Raw genomic sequence first — 24376 nt, forward strand, 5'->3', positions numbered from 1 at the left:
GTATTTGATTTCTTACAAGATACAAAGAACGAATTGCATTAGCCATTTTGCTTAAAACTGAATTCAGGTGATTTTCAAAGGTTAAGTTTGAATCAATTTGTACTCCCAGATAACGACATGCATGAGCTGGTTTGATAACTTCGCCTTTAAAAGAAATTTCTGGATCCGAATTAGTATGATCTGTAAAGAATAACATCTCTGTTTTATGGGCATTTAATGTGAGTTGATTCTCTGTCAGATATTTGTCTGTTTGTTCTAATATTTTTTCAATTTTTTGGGGAATATTTTCATTACGTTCGAATTTGCATATAATACTAGTGTCATCAGCAAATTGAACAACATCATTTTCACCTTCCAGCTTTTCAGAAAAATCGTTGACATATAACAGAAAGCTAGATCGACCAAATATTTTCTGCTCGGGTCACAGAGCAGTGGATACAAACAAAATGAACCTGTGAGCCCTCAAGGTCTCCCGCCTTTTTCGCAGTATCCAACTAAATTGTTAGCAAGGCGGCTTTATTTCGAGTACTTTAGAACCTTACCTTTGGAGAGCAAAACTTTTTGCTCAATGGAAAGATATTTTAAACACTCACTTTGTAGCAAATAAAATAGTAATCAACGTAATCCTATACATGAAAGACACCGCAAATTATAATCTCTCTGTGGTTTATAGAATAAGTAATAATTTTTTACATTTCTTTCAAAAAAACTTTCAATTTCAATTTTGCAAAAATAGCAACCCTAAAGACAGTATTTTTTAATTGAGTTACAGACAAGTGTAATAGTAGCAAAATTATCCAAGAAAAAAGTCTATCAGTTTTTCCCACAATTAAGGACTTTTTCCACTGAAAGCCGTTGGTTTGGTTTTTTTTATTATTATCTCAAAGCAGAATTGCCATCGGACCGTTTTCTTTCTTTCATCATTAAAATTTTGTTCAAAAATATCCTCTCGAAACGACAAAATAGGGGTCAGGCCAGCCTATTGGTTTCAATGATACAAACAAAAACAACTTCTAATGCTTAATATCTCATGGCTGCCGTTTTGTATGAATGCAAAATGAAAGTAGGAAAAAATCAATTTTTTCATTTTTTTGTATCTTTATGCAAAAAATGTAACTATTTTACAATGAAAAAATTATATTCAAAGTTACAAAAAAAATTTTGGGTGTCAGCTTCCTGGTAATATCTGATTTAATCACTGCTCAAAAGTTGACCTTAGTAGCTTCCGAGATTTAAAATTTTAATTTTTTGCAATTTTTAGGAACAAATTTTGGGTTTCTTTTTTGCTTTATCACGTCACATTGTGAGGATTTCTCTTATGTTGTTTAGATAAAAACAACTTTTTTTTGCTCGCGGCACAAATTGCGGATCGGTTCTCATCATTTCTAGTGAGAAAATAGGAGAAAGGTCAAGTTTTTGAAAACACTTTATTACTCTTTTAAAAGTATTTCTTAGGAATACAAACAATTCTTCCCAATTCTTATCAAAAATAGCTTGACATTTATCGTATCGTTCAAAGCAAATATCAAAGCATGTACCTTACTGTGGATACTGACCATTTCAAAAGTAATATTTTAGAATGTTGGAAAAAATTTCTTTTCTATCGATTTTCATCAAACCAAATAAGCATTTTTTATCCTTTCTACCTACTTCTGGTTATTATTCAGCTCACTGTTAAGAAAGTGGTTTCCAAAGACTTCAAAAGATATATTGGAAAGAAGCACTTTCGGTACCTTTTGATCAAAGTTTTTATATAGTAAAAATTGTGACATAGATGCTTTTAGTTCCTACAATACATAATTGCCAGTTGAAATGTGTCCCAACTGAAATATCTCCAGTTACGAGAAACTCTTAATGCATCATTCAGCATCCCGTTCTAGTTCGACCGTTCTCTGCACGTCCTAGTTCTGTGTACGGCCTGATCATTGCCTATTCTTTACGATATGTACTCAGTAATCATTATTGGCAATATAGAGTTCAATTTTTAATTTTTAATAAAATCTTTCTGTTACAACCTCCTAAAAAAGAACCACTTTGATTTCTTTACAAATCAAGAATTGAATTGTTTTGGTGCACTATCTTTTTACGACTCCTAGAGGTGTGATGGTATACTATAGATTTTACGACTCAAAGAGGAGTATTGGTACTCTACAGGTTTTTTAGCTGAAGCAAGTTTGTTCAGGACGTGGATTTTGACTCCTTTCAATTCGACCATTTGCCTTCGTTTACGAACTTTAACTTTTGATTCCCAACATTGGATTTTAACAGTAGCTTAGATTATGAGGCATTGTAATTAGGAACTGCAGGTAATATTTAAGGTAAAATGTCATTTTTAGATTTTTTGATCCCATAAAAGTCATTTGTTCTCATCAAAGCTACAGGCTAGCCCTCCCCCCGCACCTCCCCCGCTTGCCTACTCCCATCCCCCCAAAAAAAACTTCCTACCTGCCCCCCCCCCCCCCCCCACCCCCCAGTACCTACTCACATTAAAAACTAACTAAATAAGTTTATATCAACTTTTGAGTTTTTCGTTTTAAACATTTTTTCGATTTTTTGAATAAGTTAAAGTTAGAAAGAATCCACATTGCACGAATCTTCAAGCCGTTTCTGGTACTCTACTGGCTATCTTTCTGTTGCTGAAGCGAGTTTATTTATGACTTAAGTTTTGATTTCTCTTTTATCGGATATCTACCTGTTTTTGAAGGTTGACTTCTGTTTTTGAATGTTGGACTTTAGCAATAAATTAGTTTTTAAGGAAAAGTAATTGGTACCCACTAATAACCTACCCCCTACATAACCCCTCCACTGCCTACACCCCTACCAACCCCACATCTCCTACCCCCTACCTACTCTACCTACATCCTTGAGCACCTATTTTGCCGCTGCCTACACCCCCACCCCACATACGTAACCCCCCTCTCCAGCCCCCTACCCCCAACCCCAACTAACCCCGAGACAAACTTAACCTCTCGACAACTTACCTAGCCCCCCAGTTAGCCGTTTTCTTAAGTAAAAATGGGTTTCTCACTATATGTTGCTTTTTTCTGAAAACAGTAGGATTTTTATGGCACCACTCTTTGATTCTTATCTGGTATTCTACCAGCTTTTTCAAAGATCTGTTAACAATTTTTTAAACCCTTTGTTAATGAAAAATCAAATTGGATTAAATTTAGTCACTCTAGCGTAGTAGGACCAGAGAACGAGTAGTTCTAAGGCGTGACATATCAAAGTGTTTGTTTTAATGAAGTTAGGAAATGTGTTTTAACAGATTTTTCTTCCTTTTTAAAGAGCCATTTTTCACGTGCAGCAATTTTACTTCTGGTTTTTGCTGTTTTTCTTTTCATTTTGAGTGTGAATAATTTTAGAAGGCAAATAATTTTACGTGTTTTTTACTTAGGAGCTATTTTATTTTTTCAAACTCCTCAAAAGATAACAAACGTTTATCAAAGACTTGAACGCTATTTGTGTTCAGAAACCAAAATAATTTTTCGGATGTTGCCTGTTTTGGTAGTTCTTTGCGTTGTTTCGTTATTAAATCTGATCGAAAATTGTTCTAAGTTGCTCTATTGAGGCGTGTTTAATTTAATTCAGTGATTTGAGTTGAAATAGTTATAGTAACTTTGACCGTAACGTTTTTGGATGCTTAAGCAATTTTAAATTGTCCAACTACTTTAGTTCTTTTTTGCTCTGTAACTTAGTTTTGGTCTGGACATCCGTAATTGGCTCTTTTGCGTCCATTTTGACCAATACAAAGTGTTTGATTCATATGTAACGGTTTCGACTACTTTAACAAAAACTTCCTCAAAAAGTGTCAGTATTTTAGCTTTTTGGTGTTCTGTCACTTTAATATCAATACTAATTGATCTCATTGGCTCCTTTTTGGGCGTATTTTAGCTGGTATAGTTTCTTTCAATTCTTAACTGCAGGTTTTAATGAATTCGACGCAACTTTATTTCCGAGGTTATTAGTTGGGTTATTTCCTTGAGAGTTTTTGTATTGTTTCTGTTGTACTATCAATCCGTCTCAATGTCAATGAGACAGATTTTTTCGCACTTAGATGTCCTCTGAAACTTTTGCATGGCTCCCATGCATATCTAACAATTTTCCTGACTTTGGCACGACTTGCGATCGAAAAGTGTTTTCGATTTGTTCGGATTATCACCGTTTTTTATTGTTTTTTGTTGTTCTTTGTTGTACTGTCGGTGTGTCTTATTTAGCGATAGATCCTCTCAAATCTTAAATTAGACAAAATACCTAAACAATGGTTTGAGATTGAAGACAATAAATATTTGGCTCGGACCGACATCTGTTTGTGGCAGTTTTTGAACTTTTGATTGTTCACTATTTTCTTTCCTCCTTTTTTGCGTGGTCGCTCATTTGTTTTCGTTAAAGTTGATATACGTTTTTTTCTTACATAAAATTGGTACAATAGATGTTGAAGATTTGGAGTTGCGTCTTTCCATGACTTTGTTTCCGCTCATTCAATAACATTCGTAAATTTTTTTATCCGGCAAAATGTTGTTGGATGTCCTTTTACTGTCTGCGGATGGTTTTTCCTCACAGTTGGTGTCTGCCGTCTATATTTCTTTGCGTAAAAGTTTTTTTGAGATTGACCTTAGGGGAGTAACAATTTCGATTAAGCTATTTTTCCAAAGTAAAACCCAAAATATGTATTTTTTTTTAAATTTTTGTAGTGTTTTGTTTACTTTCATGTACGTCTTGGTACACAAATTGTTTGTTATCGGAGGTTGTTCGTTTAACGAAGATGGTAAAATTTTCACCAATTGCTTCAATTTGAATTACAATTCAGGAGGGGTCCTGCTTTGTTCAAGATTTGCAATATTGCTATGGTAAAAATTTTCCACGGAATAACAGTAACACAGCCAACTGTAAAATCACCAAACATTAAGAACAATACATATGAATTTCTTCGCAAAAACTAGTTTTTAGAGCAAAAACTGAATTTTTGAGCAATTAATTTTTTCATATAATCATACAATACTACATAATTCCATAAAAACAATGAGGAGCGTTTTCAGAAAGCTTGCAATATGAAGAGAAATAAAACTGAAAAAGAGTCAGTAAGAAGACAATATATCCAAAAAACCGAATGAACTTGAACAAGAACTTTTTTTAAATTTATGGAGGTTTTGTTGTAATTGCTTCAGTTTTTTGCGGAAACCAAAATCAATTCATTCAAAAGGAACACAAAAACTGAGGTTGGGCAAGCATTTGATTGATTAGTTACAGCTGGTCACGAATCTCAGGGGAACCTAGTCTTCGCGGCCTGGTTCATGGGTCTTACGCTGGCCTGGCTCTTCAATCTGTTTCAATTGGCTAACAATCTCGTCAAAATTATAAGTCGCTTGGTTGTAATAAAGGTAGTTTTATTTTTGATTGAAGTAAAGAATGTCCTTGGTGGCAAACTACGTTTAATCTAGTGCTAAAGTTTGTAGAGTGTCAACTACATGCTAGTATTGTTCTTAATTTCTTGTCAAGAAAACTGAACTAACATAGAAATCCAGAAGTCTCAAGATCTAGCAAAATTAGGATAAAAGACTAAAGATGATGACGAATCAAATTATAATTCAATCTCAGAGCCAAATGCTCTTTGTAACAGTTTCGACTGGTTTTAAATGCAACAAGCTTTTACTGTCAGATATTTTGGTCAGAGTAAGCAATCAATGAAATCTCATTTATAACGTTTTTGTTACTCGTTTCTGATTGGTTAATCGAGTCAAAGATTTAAGTCAATATTTAAATAGCAAGGAAAAGTTACTGCAATATTTGATATTGATGACAAAAGCAAGGCTGATACGTGGCTAACTCTAAATGCATCAAATCTATAACATTTGTCCGTAAATAAATACCTAAAAAATTATACTGTTAACAGTTTAAAAAATTTAACAATAAGTAACAAAGTATCAAATAGTGCACTTTTTGAACCATTTAAGTGCTAATAGCCACTCTTGTGGGTGGAATGCCATAACAACCGTTGGGCACATGATTAGTTTAGTTATATGTTTAACCTTGTTCTTTAATTTGGAGTTTGTCAAGAAATACGATCCCAAAAAAAGGGGTAAACAAAAGTTCTGTCCTAACTTGTAAGGTTTTTCTATTGTCAAATCTGAGACTTGAAAAATTCTCAATTCTAGAGTTTTGATTACATTTCCGTTGGTCTGATGGTTATTGGTTCTGTTCAATTGTGGCGCCAACATCGCAGGCCCTGTTTTTGGTTTCGGAACTTCTATTATGGAATACGGGCGCCAAATTCACTACCGGTCTGTCGAGCTCGCCATGGCGACTCTCACTGAACTCACGACGCCGTGATCGCTTTTGAACACATGGATGACTCACATTGCTTTGTTTTCACATTGCTTCACCTAATCATCCACCATCCAAACAAGTTTTTTTTATCGTTCAGGTTTTGCACATGCTCTTTTGTGCACTTCGAACTCTGATTCCATTGGGGAAGATGTTCACAAGTCCAACATTTTAGATCATGTCGGCATATAATTGAGCTCTTTTTCATTATTTTGTGATTTCACGTTATTGCCCATTTGATTATATTAATAGAGCAATCGAGTTTTCTTGTCCTAGCAGGAAATGATTAGGTGTGGGTGCTGTCAATTCGTCTGGGTGGTCAGTTAGGGCTGTCAGTGATCTTGCATTGAAGTTTTGCTCTCAAGACACATTGTTCTACAATGTGTGTCTTCCGTGAAATTTTGGTCGTCCAAGATTGCATCATGACCTTCTTGCAGCTTTGAACCAGTCCTTCCCATATTCCACCAGAGTGTGGGGCTCTGGGATGGTTAGACTTTCAAACGATCTTTTTCTGTGCTCAGCCACTTTCAATCTTAGCTTTGTCCCATTCGTCCAGGAATGCCCTCAGTTCCTTGCCTGCTCCAATTAAATAAAAGCTGTTGTTGCTGGTAATGGTAATTGGGTAACCACGTCTTGCAATGAATCTTGTAACTGCAGCTGTACAAGGCTCGGTGTCCGATTACTGCAACTTCGATGTGTACTGCTCTTCTTGATAGACAAGGGAAGAGGCAGCACTATCCCATGAATGATTGTCGAAAAACAATGGACTCCCTTGGGTCCGAAGTAATTGACTCCAGTATGGGTGAATGGGAAACCAAGTTCACCAAGTCGTTCTGAGGCTAGGGCCACCATTGTTTGGTGGATTGGATTGTCGTTCCTTTGTCTGCATTTGATACATATTGACCTACTTGTTTTTTGTATTGAATTTTGCAGTCCAACGATCCAGAATTCCTGTTGAAGATCGTTTCTCACATACTTTGTGCCTTCATGTAGGTTGTCGCGATATGCTCTCTCGAACGGAAAACGTACAACTGGATTATTCGCTGTTAACAATATTGGGTGTTTGTCACTGTAACCCAGGTTCAAAGGCTTCAGTCTACCTTTCATTCAAAATGTTTAATCTTCCTCTAATATGGGTGACAATTTGGCGATGTTCCTTGTTTTCGAGATTTGATTGGTGCTTGTTATCGACTTTGAAAAATCGATAAAATATTTGATTTCCTTGATGGATCTTGTCTGCTTTGAGAGGTCCCTTCTGTCTCATCTTGAACCTCATACAGTAGGTAATAATGTTTCTGATTCCATTGAAGCTGATGTAGCAGTTCCAGTCAAATGGCTGCTTAACCAGTGTTTCTGTTGTCACAGCAGTGATAAATTGCTCAGGTTAGACTTCGTTCTCTTGACACTAGGGCTTTGGCCTTTTATCTTTATCCTTTTGTATCCAAGTTGATCCGTTTAACCACACTCTCGTAGTCCTTCAATGAACATTTATCGGATTCCTAAGTCTGCACAGTTTTCGATATCTTTGACGTATCTCCATTGGTCCATCAATGAGTTTTCCAGAATTTCTGCAGCTGCTCAAGAAAGTTGAGACTGCTAAAGAATATCACGACCTGATTTTACAGTTTTGCCCCGGCCATCTTGTTCAATCGATTGCAATTAATTTTCAATCTCGTCAAACCTTCTAGTTGTTTAGTTCTATTAAAGGCCTGTAACTTCAGTTTTGATTGAAAATAAGAAAGTCCTTAGTGATAAACTCTGTTCAATATTGTGATGAGCTTTGTAATGTTTCAACCAATTTCTTGTCAAAAAAACTGAACTTAAATAGAAATCTAAAGGTCTTAAGATCTAGCAAAATTTAGAATAAAAGACTAAAGATGATGACGAATCAAATTATAGTCCAATGAGAGCCAAGTGCTCTTTATAACAGTTTCTATAGGTTGTAAATACGGATGGTTTCACTGTCCAAACATTTCGATTTAAGTAAATAATCACTTAATCGTCCTTTTTACATAATTGCTACTCGTTTCTGATTGGTTAACCGAGTCAGTGATTTAAGTCAATATTTATGAAGCAAGGTGAAATTACTTCAATATTTGCATTTGATGACAAAAGCAAGGCTGATACGTGGGTAACTCTAAATGCATCAACTCTATAACATTTGTCCCTAAATAAACACCTTAAAAATCATAGAGTTAACGATTTAAGAAATTTAAGAATCAATAACAAAGTATCAAAAAGCTTTTTTTTTCACCATATAAGTGCTAATAGCCCCACTTGTGGTTGTGAAGCCATAACAAACGCTGGGTACATAATTAGCTTAGAAGTTACCCTAACCATGATATTTAACTTGGGGTTGCTCAGGAATTACCGTTCCAAAAACGGGGGTTGTACAAAAGTTCTGTCCCAACTTGTAAGTTTTTTCGATTTCCGCCTTTTTCGAATTTTGAGAAAAATTTCAGGTATTTGAGTTTTGATTTCTTTTCCGTTGGTCTGATGGCTTATGCGTCTGTTCGTTAGTGATGCCAACATGTTTTATGGCGATACACAATCAATCAGCCGAAAAGGGGAATTTTTTGTTAGATGCCCAAACAAGTTGCTTAAGTTAAAACAGATTTCTTTTATTGGAAAAAAATAAGATCTCATTTTTCAATATGATAAATTTCTCTGGGATAAATTGAAGCTTTTTGCGAGAAGAACTTGGTATTTTAAATTGGCTATTTTTCCCCTTATTGAAATGTTTAAATGTTTTAAGCAATTTTCAAGCATCGGTATAAAGAGAGCAATTTTTTGGAAAATACTTATGAAAACATTTCGCGAGAAACTCTAAAGAAGTTTATACAGTTATTGTTAGATTGTTATATTAACTTATAGGACGTTTAATTTTGAAAACGTGATGTAGTATTACAGCTTTAGTTTGATACAACTCGACGTTGTTGATAAATTTTCCGACAGCTCTTGCATAATCTTTTTAATTCTTGTTTTCAAATCCCTAAAACTTGACAAATCTTGCTAAGATCTTGAACATTCTTTCTTGTTGGTCTTATCAAGATCTTATTTCTTGCATTTTTGCAAAGACCTTGCATGTCCGTACATATCTTGACGTTTCCTTACCAAGATTCTTACCAAGATCTTATCAAGATTTGTCAAATTTTAATAAGCTTCTTATCAAGATGTTTCAAGTTTGATTTCACTGGGGAGTAATATGGCTCAACGTTGTTGAAAAAGCTGCTCATTCGAACATCTTACAGAGATACACTACCAGAAACACAACAACTTAATATATACTTCTATTACTTTTTTTACCTTCATATACGTCAAACGTGTGGATAGAATAACCGTGTACAAAAAAGATGCCAAAATCGTAGAGCTCCAGAATTAAGCAAGTTTGGACAAAAGAACGCCATTATCTGATCTTCTACATAACTTGTCCCCTTCTTTACTGTTTCTTGTTTTAAGATAGAAGACAAACCAGAAAAATTAATTTTTTCTAAAAATTCAATCGTAATTTGCCGTTTGAAATGTTTCACCTTCAAACAAAACAAATATCAACAGCCTTTAAGCTTGAAATCACATAATTCATTTTTTTGATTGGCAAAACGCTGTTTAAGCAAAACAAAACAAACTGATAAAGAATAACAAGCATGTGATCAGCGCACAATTTTGTAATGAATACTTCTCTGAGACACAAAAAAACGAGGGTTTTATTTTGTAGAAACTTTTGTCTGAAAACGGAACATTCTCAAGATACTATCTTTGTCAATGTTATGAACAATTTAGTTATCAATAAATATTTGGCCTCATCAACACATTGCTATTGAAACAAGTAGGAAAAACAAAAAAAAAACTGCTGAAAAGCACCTTATAAATAAAAATGCCAAAAAACCTCAATAAAATCGTAAGTCTTTTCGTCACATCGAAGAATAACTAGACTCAAAAATGTCTTATCAAATGTTTTTCATGTTAAACTTTTTTCGTACTCAATACATTTGAGACATATTTTTACAGAATTTTGCTATTTGGAAAGAATGAAATTTGTTGGATTCTGATTTTCGTTTTGTTAGGAGGTTGGGAGGGAACAACGTAACATAATTTGTGCAAAAGACAAGGATGACATAGCTTGAAAAGGAGCTGTACTTGTTCAATGTATACTTGGCTTGAAATGAAGCCTTCAGGGACAAGCAAGAACATGAGGATGGGAGATGGTTTGAGAGCTTAAGACCAGTTGGAGTAATGGTTACCAAACTAGGCATTCAAGTTAAAAATGGTCGTTGCAATCACGTCCTGGTCCAATTTCGCAGCAGTAGCTCCTGTTTTTTCGAGTTTCGGGTGTATTTTGAGTATATACTCAAGTTTCGAGTTTATTTTAATGATTGTCAAGATATTAGAATCTCTTGTTCTCACTTAATTGAAAGGTTAATCTTTTTCTGCAAAAATACGAAAGCTGAGCATTTTTGGGAAAACTATCTGCAATATTTACCTCGCAAACGATGGTGCCCTTTGTTTGAACAATGAGCGCTTCAACTCGATTTTTTATGCGAACAATTTGAAACTGCTAGTTTTGTTTCATTTTAAAAAATAATTTTAATTCACTGAGACAATGAATTGGTAAAGTTTGCTGGAAAAAAATAATTGAAATTATGCATTTATGTTATTAATTCGCAATGCTGCAATGACTTGAGTTGTTAGTTAGTGAAATATTTAGTGTACAAAAACATACAAAAAATAGGTTGGGTTAAATTTTAAAAAGTTTAGGTTTTGTTTATATTTCTGCTTTTGCAAATGTTTGTTCCGCAAAACCTCTGAAATAAGTTGCGTCTGTGGCTGGGCGGTTATATGCTAGTTTGCAAAAAGTTGACCTGCAAACATTTGTTTTAAAACACGATAATGGCTAAAAACTTAGGTGTATAATACGGAGGCCAGTATTACTCTATTCCACCAGTGTACGGCTCGTCTCAACAAATTGTTCATGGCTTTTGGATTGATGTTTTTGCAAAAGTCTAAATTTGTACAATATTCTAGAAATAATGGAAAATAAAAATTTAGTGGACAGAATAATTTCAGTTGTTTTCTGCTCTGAACAACTGACTCCCCTTAAAAAAATAATGTAATCACTTGGGGCTAAATTAACAAAATTAACAGCTTTCTGGGTTCTCAATCCCAGAAGATCGCATATTTTTACCCCAAAATATGTGTTCTCCGATTTACCTGTCTAATGAAAACGATTGCGTTTGCTCTCAACCTTTCTAATGAAAAAAATCGCATTTTCAAAAAAATCTTACCTTTAGAATTGGTCCTCCCAACCGTTGGGTTATAGTTCGATTGTACAACAACTAGAATCTCTTCCGTTTGTGCGCCACGGTACGTTTACGGTATTGGGCGAGGAAATTCTGGTTCTCCTTGCTATGAAAGTGACCAACACCTGACCATTTTTTGACAGGAAAATCCGTCAATTCCCCAATAAGGGCTCCGCTCCACAACCATTCGCGACCAAACCAGGGGTGTTGTGCACACTTTACAATACGATTTAGACTCACAAGCATCCCTTTTGTAGGCCGAAAAACAGGCCATATTACGCATAACATAGAATATAGTGAGTCCCATAAAGTTGCAACGCAAGCGAACGTTCGAAAAACTCGAGGCATGCAAACGGGCAATGTTTTGCTAGATATCTGCATATTTTAAATTTGAACTTTGACCTTTGAAACGTTCGATAGCGTTGCAACTTTATGGGAATGACTATAACCATTTATAGCGCGTCCCGTAAAGTTGAAATAAGCGAACGTTTCAAAAGCCACAGGTTAGAGTTCAAAGGTCAAAGTTCAAATTTAAAACATGCATATTGATGTTCATACGCATGCCTAATTTTTCGAACGTTCGCTTGAGTTTCAAACTCATAAAACTATCATACATACAGCAACAAACGTATATATGAGACCTTGAGTAGCGACCTTAAACGGCCTTGAACTGTCTCGCTTATCCACGCTGCCTTTTCGGCTGTTGCGCATTTAACCTTTTTTCACTTTTTGAAAGCCGAAATCAGACGTACCAAGTTATCTCAAATTTGAGGAAGGCTATTAAAATTACCGTACGCAAAGGTCTATAATTTGAAAGAGTTACATTTCCTAAATATAGGTCCGAATTATTTAATCGTAATTAACAAAGTCTTATGCTTATTCAATTTAAACAAAATTTGCTTATTTTGCTATTCCTTTTTATGAAAATTCTGCAATTACATCAAATTTTCCTGATATAAATCGGAAAGCGATCAAAATTCGGGTGTCCATAACCAAGATTTATAACTAACTACCCACAATAAAGTTAGTATTGCGACAGTATTGTTTCTACGCCATTATGTCACATAAATTACAAGGGGTTTAGATGACAAATTTTCTCCGTGTGAGCAAATTTAAAATTGTGTTATAAATAACATTTCAATGTCTGCCCTCTAAGTAACCTTTTCAATTATTTAGCGTAGGCATTCGATATCAAAAACAAATTACATAATCTGCAACTTTCGACCAATTTGAGGGCAACAAATTTATCCAATCAGCATATAATTTTAATTTTGGACACTTGTTGTCCTATCAGAAGCAGAAACGACAACTTTGACCAATCAGACTTGCGTTGTTCTCTAGGAAGCAATTATTGGCCAATCAGGATGGCGAACGGTGGAAGTGTGTTGAGAAGTGACAATTTGGAGACAATAGTGACAGGTGCTCTGATAGTGTTGTACACAATGATCAGTACCTCCACTGCCAACGTTGCTGTCCTCAATTTGCCCTACCTCAAATCAGAGTTCTTCGTAAGTCACCTTTAGTTGACATAAAAAGTTATATTCACCACCATAGCATGCCCACACTGTGGTGCGCGACCCAATCCAGCTCTAATCAGACCACCGAGACAAACATCGGCTCTGATCAGACCTACCCTCTTAGTCGCGCATTGTGTAATTTATTTACACTTCGGTCGCGCTCTGCTAGCCAGACAATATACACCCAGCTGCAAACGTCAATCATTTCCTTAATTGGCTAGAATCACCTCCTGTTAGAGGAGTAAAAAACTGTTCATGAAACACAGAAAAAAAATTGTTCACGGGGAAAAGGTTACAGATCCGAGAATACTTTAATTTTCGATGCAAAAGCAAGTCGTGAAATACAATTCCATAAATTGTAAATAATTTCTGACCGGACCACTAGACTAAATGCAAGGTCATGCCTCTAATCAAAGAATAAAAAATAATAAAAAAACAAAATTCTACAGATCAAAACTGTTTTCGGGAAATCATGAATCCTTGATTTTAGCGCACAGAAAACATTAACTGATCAAAAAAAATTCTCTCTACCACGGAAACAACTGAAACATCAAAAATCGTAGAAATCAAACTATGAAACCAACAAACTGAATAAATGAACCAACAAACATTTTTTTTGAATGTTTTCAAACATTTTTAACATTTTATCTAAACCACTGAGTTTTAACCTAAATAAACTAACGCAGACTAACGTATCCCAGGTTTTTACCATCACAAAGAAAAAAGGTAAAGTCCACAGAAAATTTAAAAAATGCAATTGTGAAAAGAAACAAATTTTGAATATTTTGGTGTTCACCTCAGCTTAGAAAATTAACAAGTACTTGAAAAACGCTTCCAATTGTCAAAATGGAGAGCACGTGGAAGAAAACTTCGAAGCCTTCTATATAGAAAAACCGAACGTTGTATGAATAGCAAAATTTACTATTTTGTATAAAATTTGACAACTCCCTTTCATATATCTCACCAATTGTTAAAAAATGTCGTCTCTCTACCCCTATACTCAAGTAGAGTTGAGAAGCTGCATTCCTGTCCGCGAGAGTTCATGGCTTCTCCCCACATAGAATACCACAAGCGACAGCTGTACAGCTTTGGATGTTGGGCCCAGTGGGTCTCATACAATACTTATAGCTAGTTGGGATCATTTAAACAGTTCTCCATTTCTCCCTGCTGAGTTGGGTATCTGGTCTTGGCTTTTCCCAGAAGACGTCTATCCCATGGCGAACGCGTTTAGATGTTGACTGCGTCATGTTGTGCGAGCAATTATATGTTTGCGCTCGCGAGGCCAAATCACCGAGATTACTGTAAGTGGACTTCGGGGAGTGAGATCCGCTTTTGAATTAAATGAGACTAAAATTTTCAACTGGAAAACAAGTAGCAAGTACGATGCTTAATTTGAACGACTGAGTTCGATTAGTGGAAAAGGGATTGATTGTTAGTAAGTATTGTGAAGTCAATATAATATATGAACAGACAGTTGTTCAGAAATCCGAGAAGTCAGTAAAGTCAGAAGAATGAACAATTGTTCGAGATGAAAATAGGGGTTAAATAGATTGAATAAAAAAGTTCATCTATACAATTTTATTGCAAACACTCCATGTATGACAACATATGTGAATAAGAGCAACCTCGATTTAAAACCAATTTGAGAAATTTTCCGATTTGACGAAACACCGGGCTGAAATTGAAAATGGATCTCATCCGACACCAGTTAAAAACTTGAATGAGAGTCGGGAATTGACTACCACCAACCTAATCCTCACAAGAATCTTCACGCACATTAGACTTAAAATACAGAAAAATCAGGATTAGACACCACTCTTAGATTTAATGCCTTCTGGCGTCATTATTTTTCTTTCATAATGAGAATAAAATCAGAATATTGCCGCATACTTACAAAAGTTGTTTTTCTATGATGCATAAAACTAATTTAAAAGTACACAACAAGCCTAACAAACTAGCGAAGATAAAAAATAATCCGTACTTTTATTTTTTTTCTTGTTTCTGGTCATTACCAACTTGTTTCAGATGTATTGCAAGCAAACTGAGGCAAAAACTATTTTTCGAAATTCAAGAAAATCAAAACAAAAATTCGATGCTCAAAAATTCGAGAACTGACTTTTTTTAAGACTTGATTATTCAGAATTTTCCACATACTTAACACTTGAGACTTTGTTAGACACTTAAGAACAACCTAGAGATATCAATTCGTGCTTTGCTTGTCGAAGAAAGTATATAATGCTTAGGTTGCAGAACAACTTGTCAACAGCCGTTGCACCAAATGATTAGCATTGAACGTAACATAAAACAATTTAGCCAGAAAGTCGTATTCATTTTCAAAGCGAGCAGCAAAAATTTATTTAGATAGAAATCAAACGGGGGATTCCGTGTCTTTTAGAAAAAACTATTTTAGCTACTTCTCTCATAATGAAAAATTTTAAACGATCACAAAGCACCCTGATATTAGATTATTGAATCTAAACACATCCATGCAAATAACATTTGAAAGATAACCTTTAAATTTTAGATAACAGACAATCATGCAAAATTTGTTCAACTCCGATAAAATTGCAATTTTTTTTGCAGAAAAATGCAAAACCATATAATCATCTATTATCGTTTATTAAAAATTAACGGTGAACCACAATTATTGTAAATAAGGATGCTTTTTATGCCTGTCCAAATGCAAAAATAAAGTTTTTAAAAATAATTGTTCCTTAAGTCCGCGTGCCAAAAAAAACACAAAAAAGCCACTGGTCTCCCTGGCCTTAAAAACGCTGTGTGAAGAAAAAACAACAGAAGACCTTGACAACGTCAACAATTAACCTAAATTGGACAATTGACTCCAGGTTAATCAATGAATTTTGTACTTCACAAATGACTAAAGAAATAAATGCTGAAACATTTTGAAGATAAAACTGCCTATTGGTTTTAGAAAAACATTTTAACACATTGGTAGCATGTCTGAATGTCTGCCTACTTCATAAACTGATTCCAATCTATTTGCAATTAAAGATAAGAAACAAGTTCATTCCTAATAAAAACTAATAACATATCGAAACCTGATGCCTTTTGGATCCTTGAAACTGTTTGGCCTGTAAAAAATTCTTTTTTTGAGCGCCTCTCAAGAACATGGGTCTTTTTGCTGCCTACTTGTTTGCAAACATTTTTTAATTCAGTTTGAGATATTCCGTTGATTGAAATTAATTGCGAGAGATTCAAGCCCATTTTCTAACTATTATTATTTAATTGACTTGGTACCCGCGATAAGGGAATCAGTTTGTCAATTAATTACAAAACAGGACCAGTTTACAAGATACTGATAGTATGTAAAGTTCAAAACCTTAAATTTCAAAAGAGAGTTCAACTGTTTCCGAAATGGCTATGTCCAGTCAAAACTGATGTCATTTTGCTGAGAGAATTCGCGTATTTTACAACTCTCAAAACAAAATACTCTTCCAATTTGACTCATTTCTTCCAATTAAAATTTGTCCTCAAAAACTGTTTTGCTGCAGAACCGTTACTGTGTGGTCCCTTGAAAACTTTCTAACCATCAAACTTAAGGGCAGTATCACAGTTGTAATTTTGTTCAGCATAAGATCATTTCGAACCAAAAGAAAACCAATTGGCAACGAATTGTGGTAAATGAGGCTCCGATTGTAGTCACTATCGGTTAAAAATATCTTATTCCAATCCCACTTGAGCGCTCGTCTTTGCATCTTTTCGAGTTTCCAGCAATTTGGCCAATTCGAGAACCATACATCTGACGCATAAAGGAGAATTGATAAGGTAACTTTGTAAAAATTTACTTTTACTTTCGTATTTGTAGAAAAGGGAACGTTTTTCAAGAAAAAAGCGTTTGTTGTGCCTTCGATAGCCGCTGACTGATACTGTTGTCACACCTGTTTTTCTGAAAGCGTTAAAAAAATCCTATCTGTCACAAATTTGAAAATACCTTTCAACTCTATGAATTGTTCATTACGAAAAACTTGATCGTAGAAACCTTTGTTTATTCAAGCGAGTATTAGGATAAATATTAGCGAACAGGAATAAACAATTTGTTGAACAAGATTTTAAAAAATTTTTAAGATTTTAAAAGGATTTTAAAAAGATGTAAAAGGATTTTTTGTGATTTAAAAACACGAAAAAAATCCTTGCAAACCGAAGTGTAGAAATTGCAATTTTATGTAAACTAATGAGATGTAAAAACTGGGAACTTATTCAGTATATAGCGACACTCCAATTTTAACACATAATGAAAAACTGGTAGCCTGTAAGCAAACTTAAATGTTTAAATAAAGATTTACAGATAAAACCGACTCTTTAGATCGAAGCCAACTCTTATAGTTCGAAAAGATGATTAGAACAGAATATATTGTCTTGCAAAAAAGAACAAGTGGTCTAAAAGTAAGTTGAGCTCAAAGTAAAATGCATTGTTACAATCTTGAATAATGAACTAATCAGAAGTGCATATGTCCTGACAAAAATAATCAAATGATTTTAAATGCTCGAATAAGACAAGAAACTGTGTTCCCAAAATTTTCGGTCATCTCAACATTCTTGCGATCAGCCATTTACTCAATTTTATTGAGTGCCTGATTTTGAAACATGCAAAGATTCTTTCGAGTTCATAAAACATGCTATCATTAAGAAAACGAAAACGAAGTGGAGTAAGAAAACGAAAACGAAGTGGAGTAACAAATCCTTAATCTTGAAAAGTGTTCAAAAATGGAACAGATTGCCCTCTTCAATAAGAACTTTTAACAGTAAAACTTGCTTTAAAAATGTTTTAACCGAGTTTTTGCTCGATCAACACAAGAAAGTACCCGTTAATAGACAAATAGGAGCCTTCAAATCCTATTTTTACCTATGAAAACGAACGGCCACAATTTGAAGATTATTATATTAATAACAATGCTGATTAACTTATTTAACATTTTAGAGCATGTAGATATCTATCCTTAGAGTTATAGTCTGAGTAATTTACACGTTTCAAAAAAAATCATTGCCCCAAATTTCGAAGATCTTATTTTCCTTTGCTTCTGAACTACAGAATAGCTTGCTTTTTCTAGCTTTCAATTTGACTTTTCCTTTTCGCTACCTTTGTCTCTTCGTTAATGAGTTCATAAGATGCTTTAAAAAGTTAAAGAAAAGATGAAGAAATTAATCTATTTTGACCTAAAATTCATAGTGCAATAATTGTGCGCGCGTTTTTTCAATAACTTTGTCTTGTTTTGTTAGGATTAATCTTTGTTATTATCTTTCAGAACTTCCCGAATCTGTCTCTGATCAGTGGATTCATGTCGGCTGCCAAAATACTCTCCTCCTTCTTGATATTCATCTTCCCTTCTTCCAACTACGAGATCATGATGGTACTGGGCACTAAGGCTATCTTCACGACTTCCCTGTCTGAATTGTACCGATTCCTTCCACATGAGGCGCAGGGAACGTGGGTAGGGGTGTGCATGGTGTTGTTGACATTCAGTTGCGGGTCCACTGTTGCGAGGGCTCTCACTATCACGAAAGATGAAGATGACACCAAGTGAGAACATTTTATCGAGCTGATTTGTGATTTTGGCTTTACTGCTCTAAGAGTAGGAAAGTTGCTTGTAATATATTTTTTTGTAACTTGTTTGCAAAAATGTGCCTCCTCGAGCTAGGTAGACAGGCTGTCGCTGACATAGAATTTCACAAGCAGGGATCATGTTTGGAAACTGCAATGACTTTATTTTTATTGGGCTTATATTAGGCTCACAATTGTGTATATAGTGAGTTTCCATCATAAAAACATTTTCTGGGATTGCTAACAACACGGAAAACAAGCTTTGTGCATTGGTAACAAGTTTTGTGATTGGTAACAACACGGACGATTTTTCGAAACGTACTAATAATAATTGTTTTCGGAACAGACAAACAAAAAAATGTATAAATTTTCACACTTTTTGTATAGACACATACTGTACCGAGAAAACACCAAAAGGCAGTGTTGCCTCGTCATGCGGTGCCTCATGAAACAGAAAAATTAGCGTCTTGATACATTTCAATTATCAGAAAAAAAGCTTAATAGAAACCTTCTAGCAAATCGGCACTGCCTAATATAAAGTTATCACAAAACCGATGAGCAAAATCTTTACAACATATTATAGACAGTTTTTTTAATTTCTTCAGTGAATCCAGGTTGAAATCTTAGTATTTTTACGAACAGTTTTCCTGTTCTTGTTGAAATTATCTTAATAATGTTAATTGGTCCTTCGTATAAAAACTTGTTTTGCGTATATTCTGTGTATTAGTTTTGTTTAGATCACTCATTCTGAAAATAAGCATTTTTTTGTACTGCAATCATTTAACTCCCTTATGTTCGTAGTAACTAATTTCAATAGCTCATATAAATGTAACTTTTTTATAGATTTTTGCTGCATTTCTAAAGTCCTCAATTGACTCAAACTTACGTTTCCCATTTATAATTCTCACTAGATGTTTAATTTGGTTATTTATTTTCCTGATGTCACAATTTGTAGCTGTACCATAGATTAAAACTCCATTCTGTAAGATTGCCCATAAGTTTTATAAGCAAAAGTAATTGATTTTTATGTAAGACAATTCTTAGTTTACAGAATGTAGCACAAAAAACATTCATTTTATGAATCAAATACTGAATGTGATCTTTATAACTTAGTTTCCCTGTCAATCAAGATTCCAAGATGCTTCACCGATTTTTCGTTTTAAATCTGATTTCTCTCGATTGATATTTGATTGCTTTTGTTTCCACCCTTTTTGAAAGCTGATTAAAAAAGTTTTATCGAATTTCAAACTAACTTTATTTTTGTTCAACCAATTATTGGTTTGTTTCATGCCTAAGACAAGCTGACTAAGATCAGACTGACTGAGTTGTATCAAAGCTGTGTCAGCGACGTAAAGGGCTACTGTTAGGTTCATTGTAGCCTCCGGAAGGTTGTTTACATACAAGATAAACTTTAATGGTCCCAAAATTGAGCCTTGAGGTACACCTATTCTTAGTTAAAATTGAGGATTCAGTATCTCCGCAACGTAATTTTTATTCTCTGTTTGTTAGATGGTTTTTTAGTAAGGTATTGTCAAGTCCACGGAATCCCATTCTCCAAAACTTTTCTACGATAATTGATTGATCTACTGTATCAAAAGCTTTTTTTAAGTCCAGAAATATTGCATGTGTTGAAATTTCTGGCTTGTTCAAATTGTATCTGATTGAGTCTACAACTGATATCAAAGCATCTATGGTGCCAAATTTTGATCTAAAGACAAATTGATTGTTGTGCAGTTGATTTGTATGTTTGAGGAAACTGTTCATTCTTATGTTGATAATCTTTTCGAATACTTTTATTTCCAGACTTGAAAATTTGGACAACAATTGCCCTCTGGACGCAGTCTGGGAATGTTTATGCTTTCGGTGCTCTGTTTATGAAAAATGTCAGTGAGTCTAAAATCCCGAAAAGCATAAACTGTGTTACAAAAACATTTATCTCAAAACATTCACTTGTTTATTTTGTCATCAGTGACATTACAATTTCTTCAACCACATCATTAGTAATATTTAGAAGATACATTGAACAGCGCACTCGTACAATTTTGTCATGATTCCAATTTTCATTTTGTTTTGTTCATATTCTCTGCGACAGAAGTAAAAAAACTGATTAAACTCGTGACACTGCTCGACAGTCGCATTTAAAAGATTTATTATTTGACTCGGCAGCAGTGTTTGAAAAATGATTGTTTCTTTTTGACGAAAATTTTTCTTAGACGTCTTTTCACAGTAAAATAAAGCACCAAATTTAATGAACTCTCAATTTTGTATTCTTTAAATGTTTTTAGTTAGACAGTTTTTTGATCCTGGTGTTTTAATTTTAAAGTAAAGTGTTCAAAACATGTGCGTATATCCTTAGATTCAAATATATTTGGACTTTTTGTAGCTAAAAAAGCGTTTAAATTTTCAGTTTCTTTTGATTCAATTTTTCAGCAAATTTCAATTTTGATAGCGGGTTATTTTTTGCTATCTTCCTGTGTTCCGACTGCAACTCTCGATACCGTTACTATAATGGTCAGCAATTGATGTCTCTAAAATCTCTATTTGAATTTTTTTATAAGAGTAGACGACATTAATAAGTTCATGTCCAACATAAGTAGTTCAAACATTGCAAACCAAAACAGCTGAGACTAGTTACAAGATTAGTTTTTCTGCTCTATTCCCTGCTGTGATCGATGTTAGCGTTACTGCATAGAAAATTTATGTCATCTGGCTGTAAGTAGATATCACTAAGATGGGTTTCGAGCTTAATCAAGGAATCGTTTACATGAGCTTTAGGTTTTATGTAAACAGCTGTTATATAGATAGCATTGGCTCCAGACTTCTTGGCTCCTAAAATTTGTATTTTGTGATTTTTTTGTGCAGTTCTTCCATCACTATTCCTTTTGAAAAAACAGCAATTCCACTTTTGTTGACGGCTGCATGTTAAACGGTTCATTATATTCGTCAATTTTGATCAGGAGATTCGTATGATTGTCCGATAACCATGTTTCAGTCAAGCAAAGAAAAGTCAGATGGCTGCGATTTCAATGATTTTTTAGAATCAGCAGCTCATTTTTTTAGGAACCTTATGTTTTGAAGAAGTAGACTGTGTTGAGGACATAATTGGTTTGAAGACGTTGTTTGTTGAAAAACATATAGCGATTGATTTCCCCCAGTATAAATGTTGCCATTTTGTTTTCTGCTGCATCCGTTACTTTGATTTTTTTTGTAAAAAACCGTGTGGTGTTCCTCTGCGTACAAGAAGAGTGGATATTGCTCAACTTGACAGCAGACCTTTGTAAGAAAGTTCAGTGCGGATGTCGAAGCTGAATTGACTGAAAATTATGAGTGGAAAAGTATTGAAATTAAGTTGGACAATGCGGATGTCGCAAAGCCAAAGAGTAATATTAATTTGTGATATCCTCCTGCAATAAGAGAAGCGAATGTCGCTATTCTTGTTATCTTTAGAACAAAAAGAAAAACGAAAAAAGTACGGTCATGTAATTCAAATACGAAGCGCTAATGTTCAAAGGAGACCGATCATTTTCTGCTTTGCAACCTTATTTTTAGTGATTTTGTTTATCACACACAAAAAACATCAAATTTTGTGAAGTGGTCACAACAAATAAGTACAGTCACAATTTCGGTTTTTGGTTCACAGTTATAGTTTTCTGTTGGTGGACTCGTTTCATGTCGGGAGAACATTGATTTCCCATCGTTGTCTTTTTCCAGTTTGCGTTTATAACTGGCGTCTTCACAATTGATAGCATTTGAACGATTAGCAAGATCACTATAATAATTGATACGATGAAAACCGATCTTGTTGTTAGCTTTCGAGACCAGAACAGAAACTTTGCAGGTGTTTGTTGAAGTTATGAAATCTTGTTATTTAGCTTCATTTTTCCATTCAGCAACAACTGTTGGCAAGTGTTCCTTAATATAAATGTATCGATCATTTATCTCAACTTTTTTCCATTTCTTTTATAGTTTGAGTGACTTGTAAACGTTGTTCTTGTCGTCAAAGTTAATGAATTTGATGAAAACTGATGGCAAGACATAATCAATTCCATTCCCAGGGAGTATATAGGCAAGCTTTTATTCTCGTTACATGTATTCTGATTCCGAGATTTTTTTCAAAGAACCGGAGAGTGTCGAGAAGTTTGTTGTTACTTCGTTGCGCATCAAATTGTGGGTTACAAATGTCCAACGTGTTGTTTCTACTGTATTGCTCTTGAGCACGAATTCAGTCTTTCAAGAGTTTTTGCTGAGTTTGAAGTTTTTCTATCCTCGTTTTATAGCAAGAAATTTCTTCCTTTGATTCATCTAGTTGCTCATGTAATTCATAAACCTGTTCTTGTTACGAATTATTTTCCCGCAATTGCATCTCTTCTAGTTGATCCTTGTTTGTGTGAGCTTCTATTTTTCATTTGTTTGTTTTCTACAGTAGACGAATAAAAAGTAACTGTTTTTGTAAGATTTTGAATTTTTTACTATGCTTTTGCTTGCGCCATTCTGGGGTACTCACGAACACTACCAAATCGTCCTCTTGGGAACATAAATCCTCCTTGCACTTGCTCGTTGGCAATAAGGATAATAATAATAAAGAATAAAAAATTGTACGTAATCAATTAATTATTACGAATTTTAACTTTTTAGAAGTGGCTCTGTATAAATCTGTAACTTTCTCCGACTTCATACTAGTCTTCTTTTTAATGGCCCTCGGTTTTGATATACGATTTAGAATAATTACTTGGAAATCATAACAACTATAGAAACTTTTTTCAATTTGAGCTATGCTCTTTTTCAGTAAATTCGGTAATTTTTCTTTCGCACGAAGCAATACAGAGTTCAAAGAAAAAGAAGCGACCGTTCTCAAGGTCCTAATTTGTACGTGTTTTAGCATTTATAGGCGTATTTCTTAGTGCTGACAAATTTTTGAAGTATTTGAGAAAATGAAAATTTCGATAAATAACCCGAAGAGTTTCGGAAACTCGCTTATAATTTTACTGAAAAACCAAGGTTAGCAAACTTTCAAAAATTGGCCGTACATAAGAAAAACGGGAACAAACTTATTTACTTATTTACTGTTGATTTAAAAATCAGGTTTAAAACTATGACTTGTCTTGCAGGTTCTTGTCAAACTGCTTCACAGTTGGGAAAAGTGCAGTACATGCAGTGGAATTATTAGCCACAACTGTCTTCTACCAGCACTTTGGGTGGGATGGGTTAGTTGTCTGGATCAGCAGTGCTTACACCTTCGTCACCATAGCAACCATATTCATGTACATCCACACTAAAGTCAAGGAAAAGCGCAAAATAGCAGCCAGGGAGGCTAGAAGGGCCCAATTGTCAGCTGCGGTGGCTACGCAGGTTGCTGAACATGTACCCCAGGTTGATCAAAGTGATGTAAGTATTACCGGGGCGAAGTGATAGAAATGTGTGTCTGGGGTGAACTTCACTACTCGAGCTCGACCATGCTCTTTTTGGAACGTTGGCGTTTTCGGACCAAAGACAGAGAAGGTCCAAATGAAAAACGTTTCTTCATAAGACCGTCTCATTAATTTTTATACAAAGTCAACTCTGATTTTTTATCAGACTTTGCAATTTTTGCGAAAAACTCAAGACATAATTACAAAGCTACAGGTTAAAGTCAAAGAAGCCGATGGGTAAGCAATCAGAATCTTTAAGGTGCTCAAGTA

At 34.6% G+C, this 24376-nt stretch overlaps 1 protein-coding gene across 3 annotated transcripts in view; it reads left to right on the forward strand.

The window, feature by feature from the left end:
• The window catches only part of LOC142353493 (uncharacterized), a 34453-nt gene that overhangs the window by 1257 nt on the left and 8820 nt on the right, over positions 1–24376 (forward strand). For 2 of the 3 annotated variants that reach the window (XM_075405745.1, XM_075405746.1), the window contains exons 2-4: positions 12963–13129; positions 18403–18677; positions 23807–24083. In XM_075405745.1, coding sequence (XP_075261860.1) covers positions 12986–13129; positions 18403–18677; positions 23807–24083 — 696 coding nt within the window. In that variant the 5' untranslated portion in view covers positions 12963–12985. Of the gene's footprint in view, positions 1–12352; positions 12645–12962; positions 13130–18402; positions 18678–23806; positions 24084–24376 lie in introns of those variants that run through there. The other variant, XM_075405744.1, reaches the window with a different exon arrangement.

Source organism: Convolutriloba macropyga, chromosome 14 (assembly GCF_964194025.1).
Source record: "Convolutriloba macropyga chromosome 14, txConMacr16.3, whole genome shotgun sequence".
In the NCBI taxonomy this organism is placed as follows: Eukaryota; Metazoa; Xenacoelomorpha; order Acoela; family Convolutidae; genus Convolutriloba; species Convolutriloba macropyga.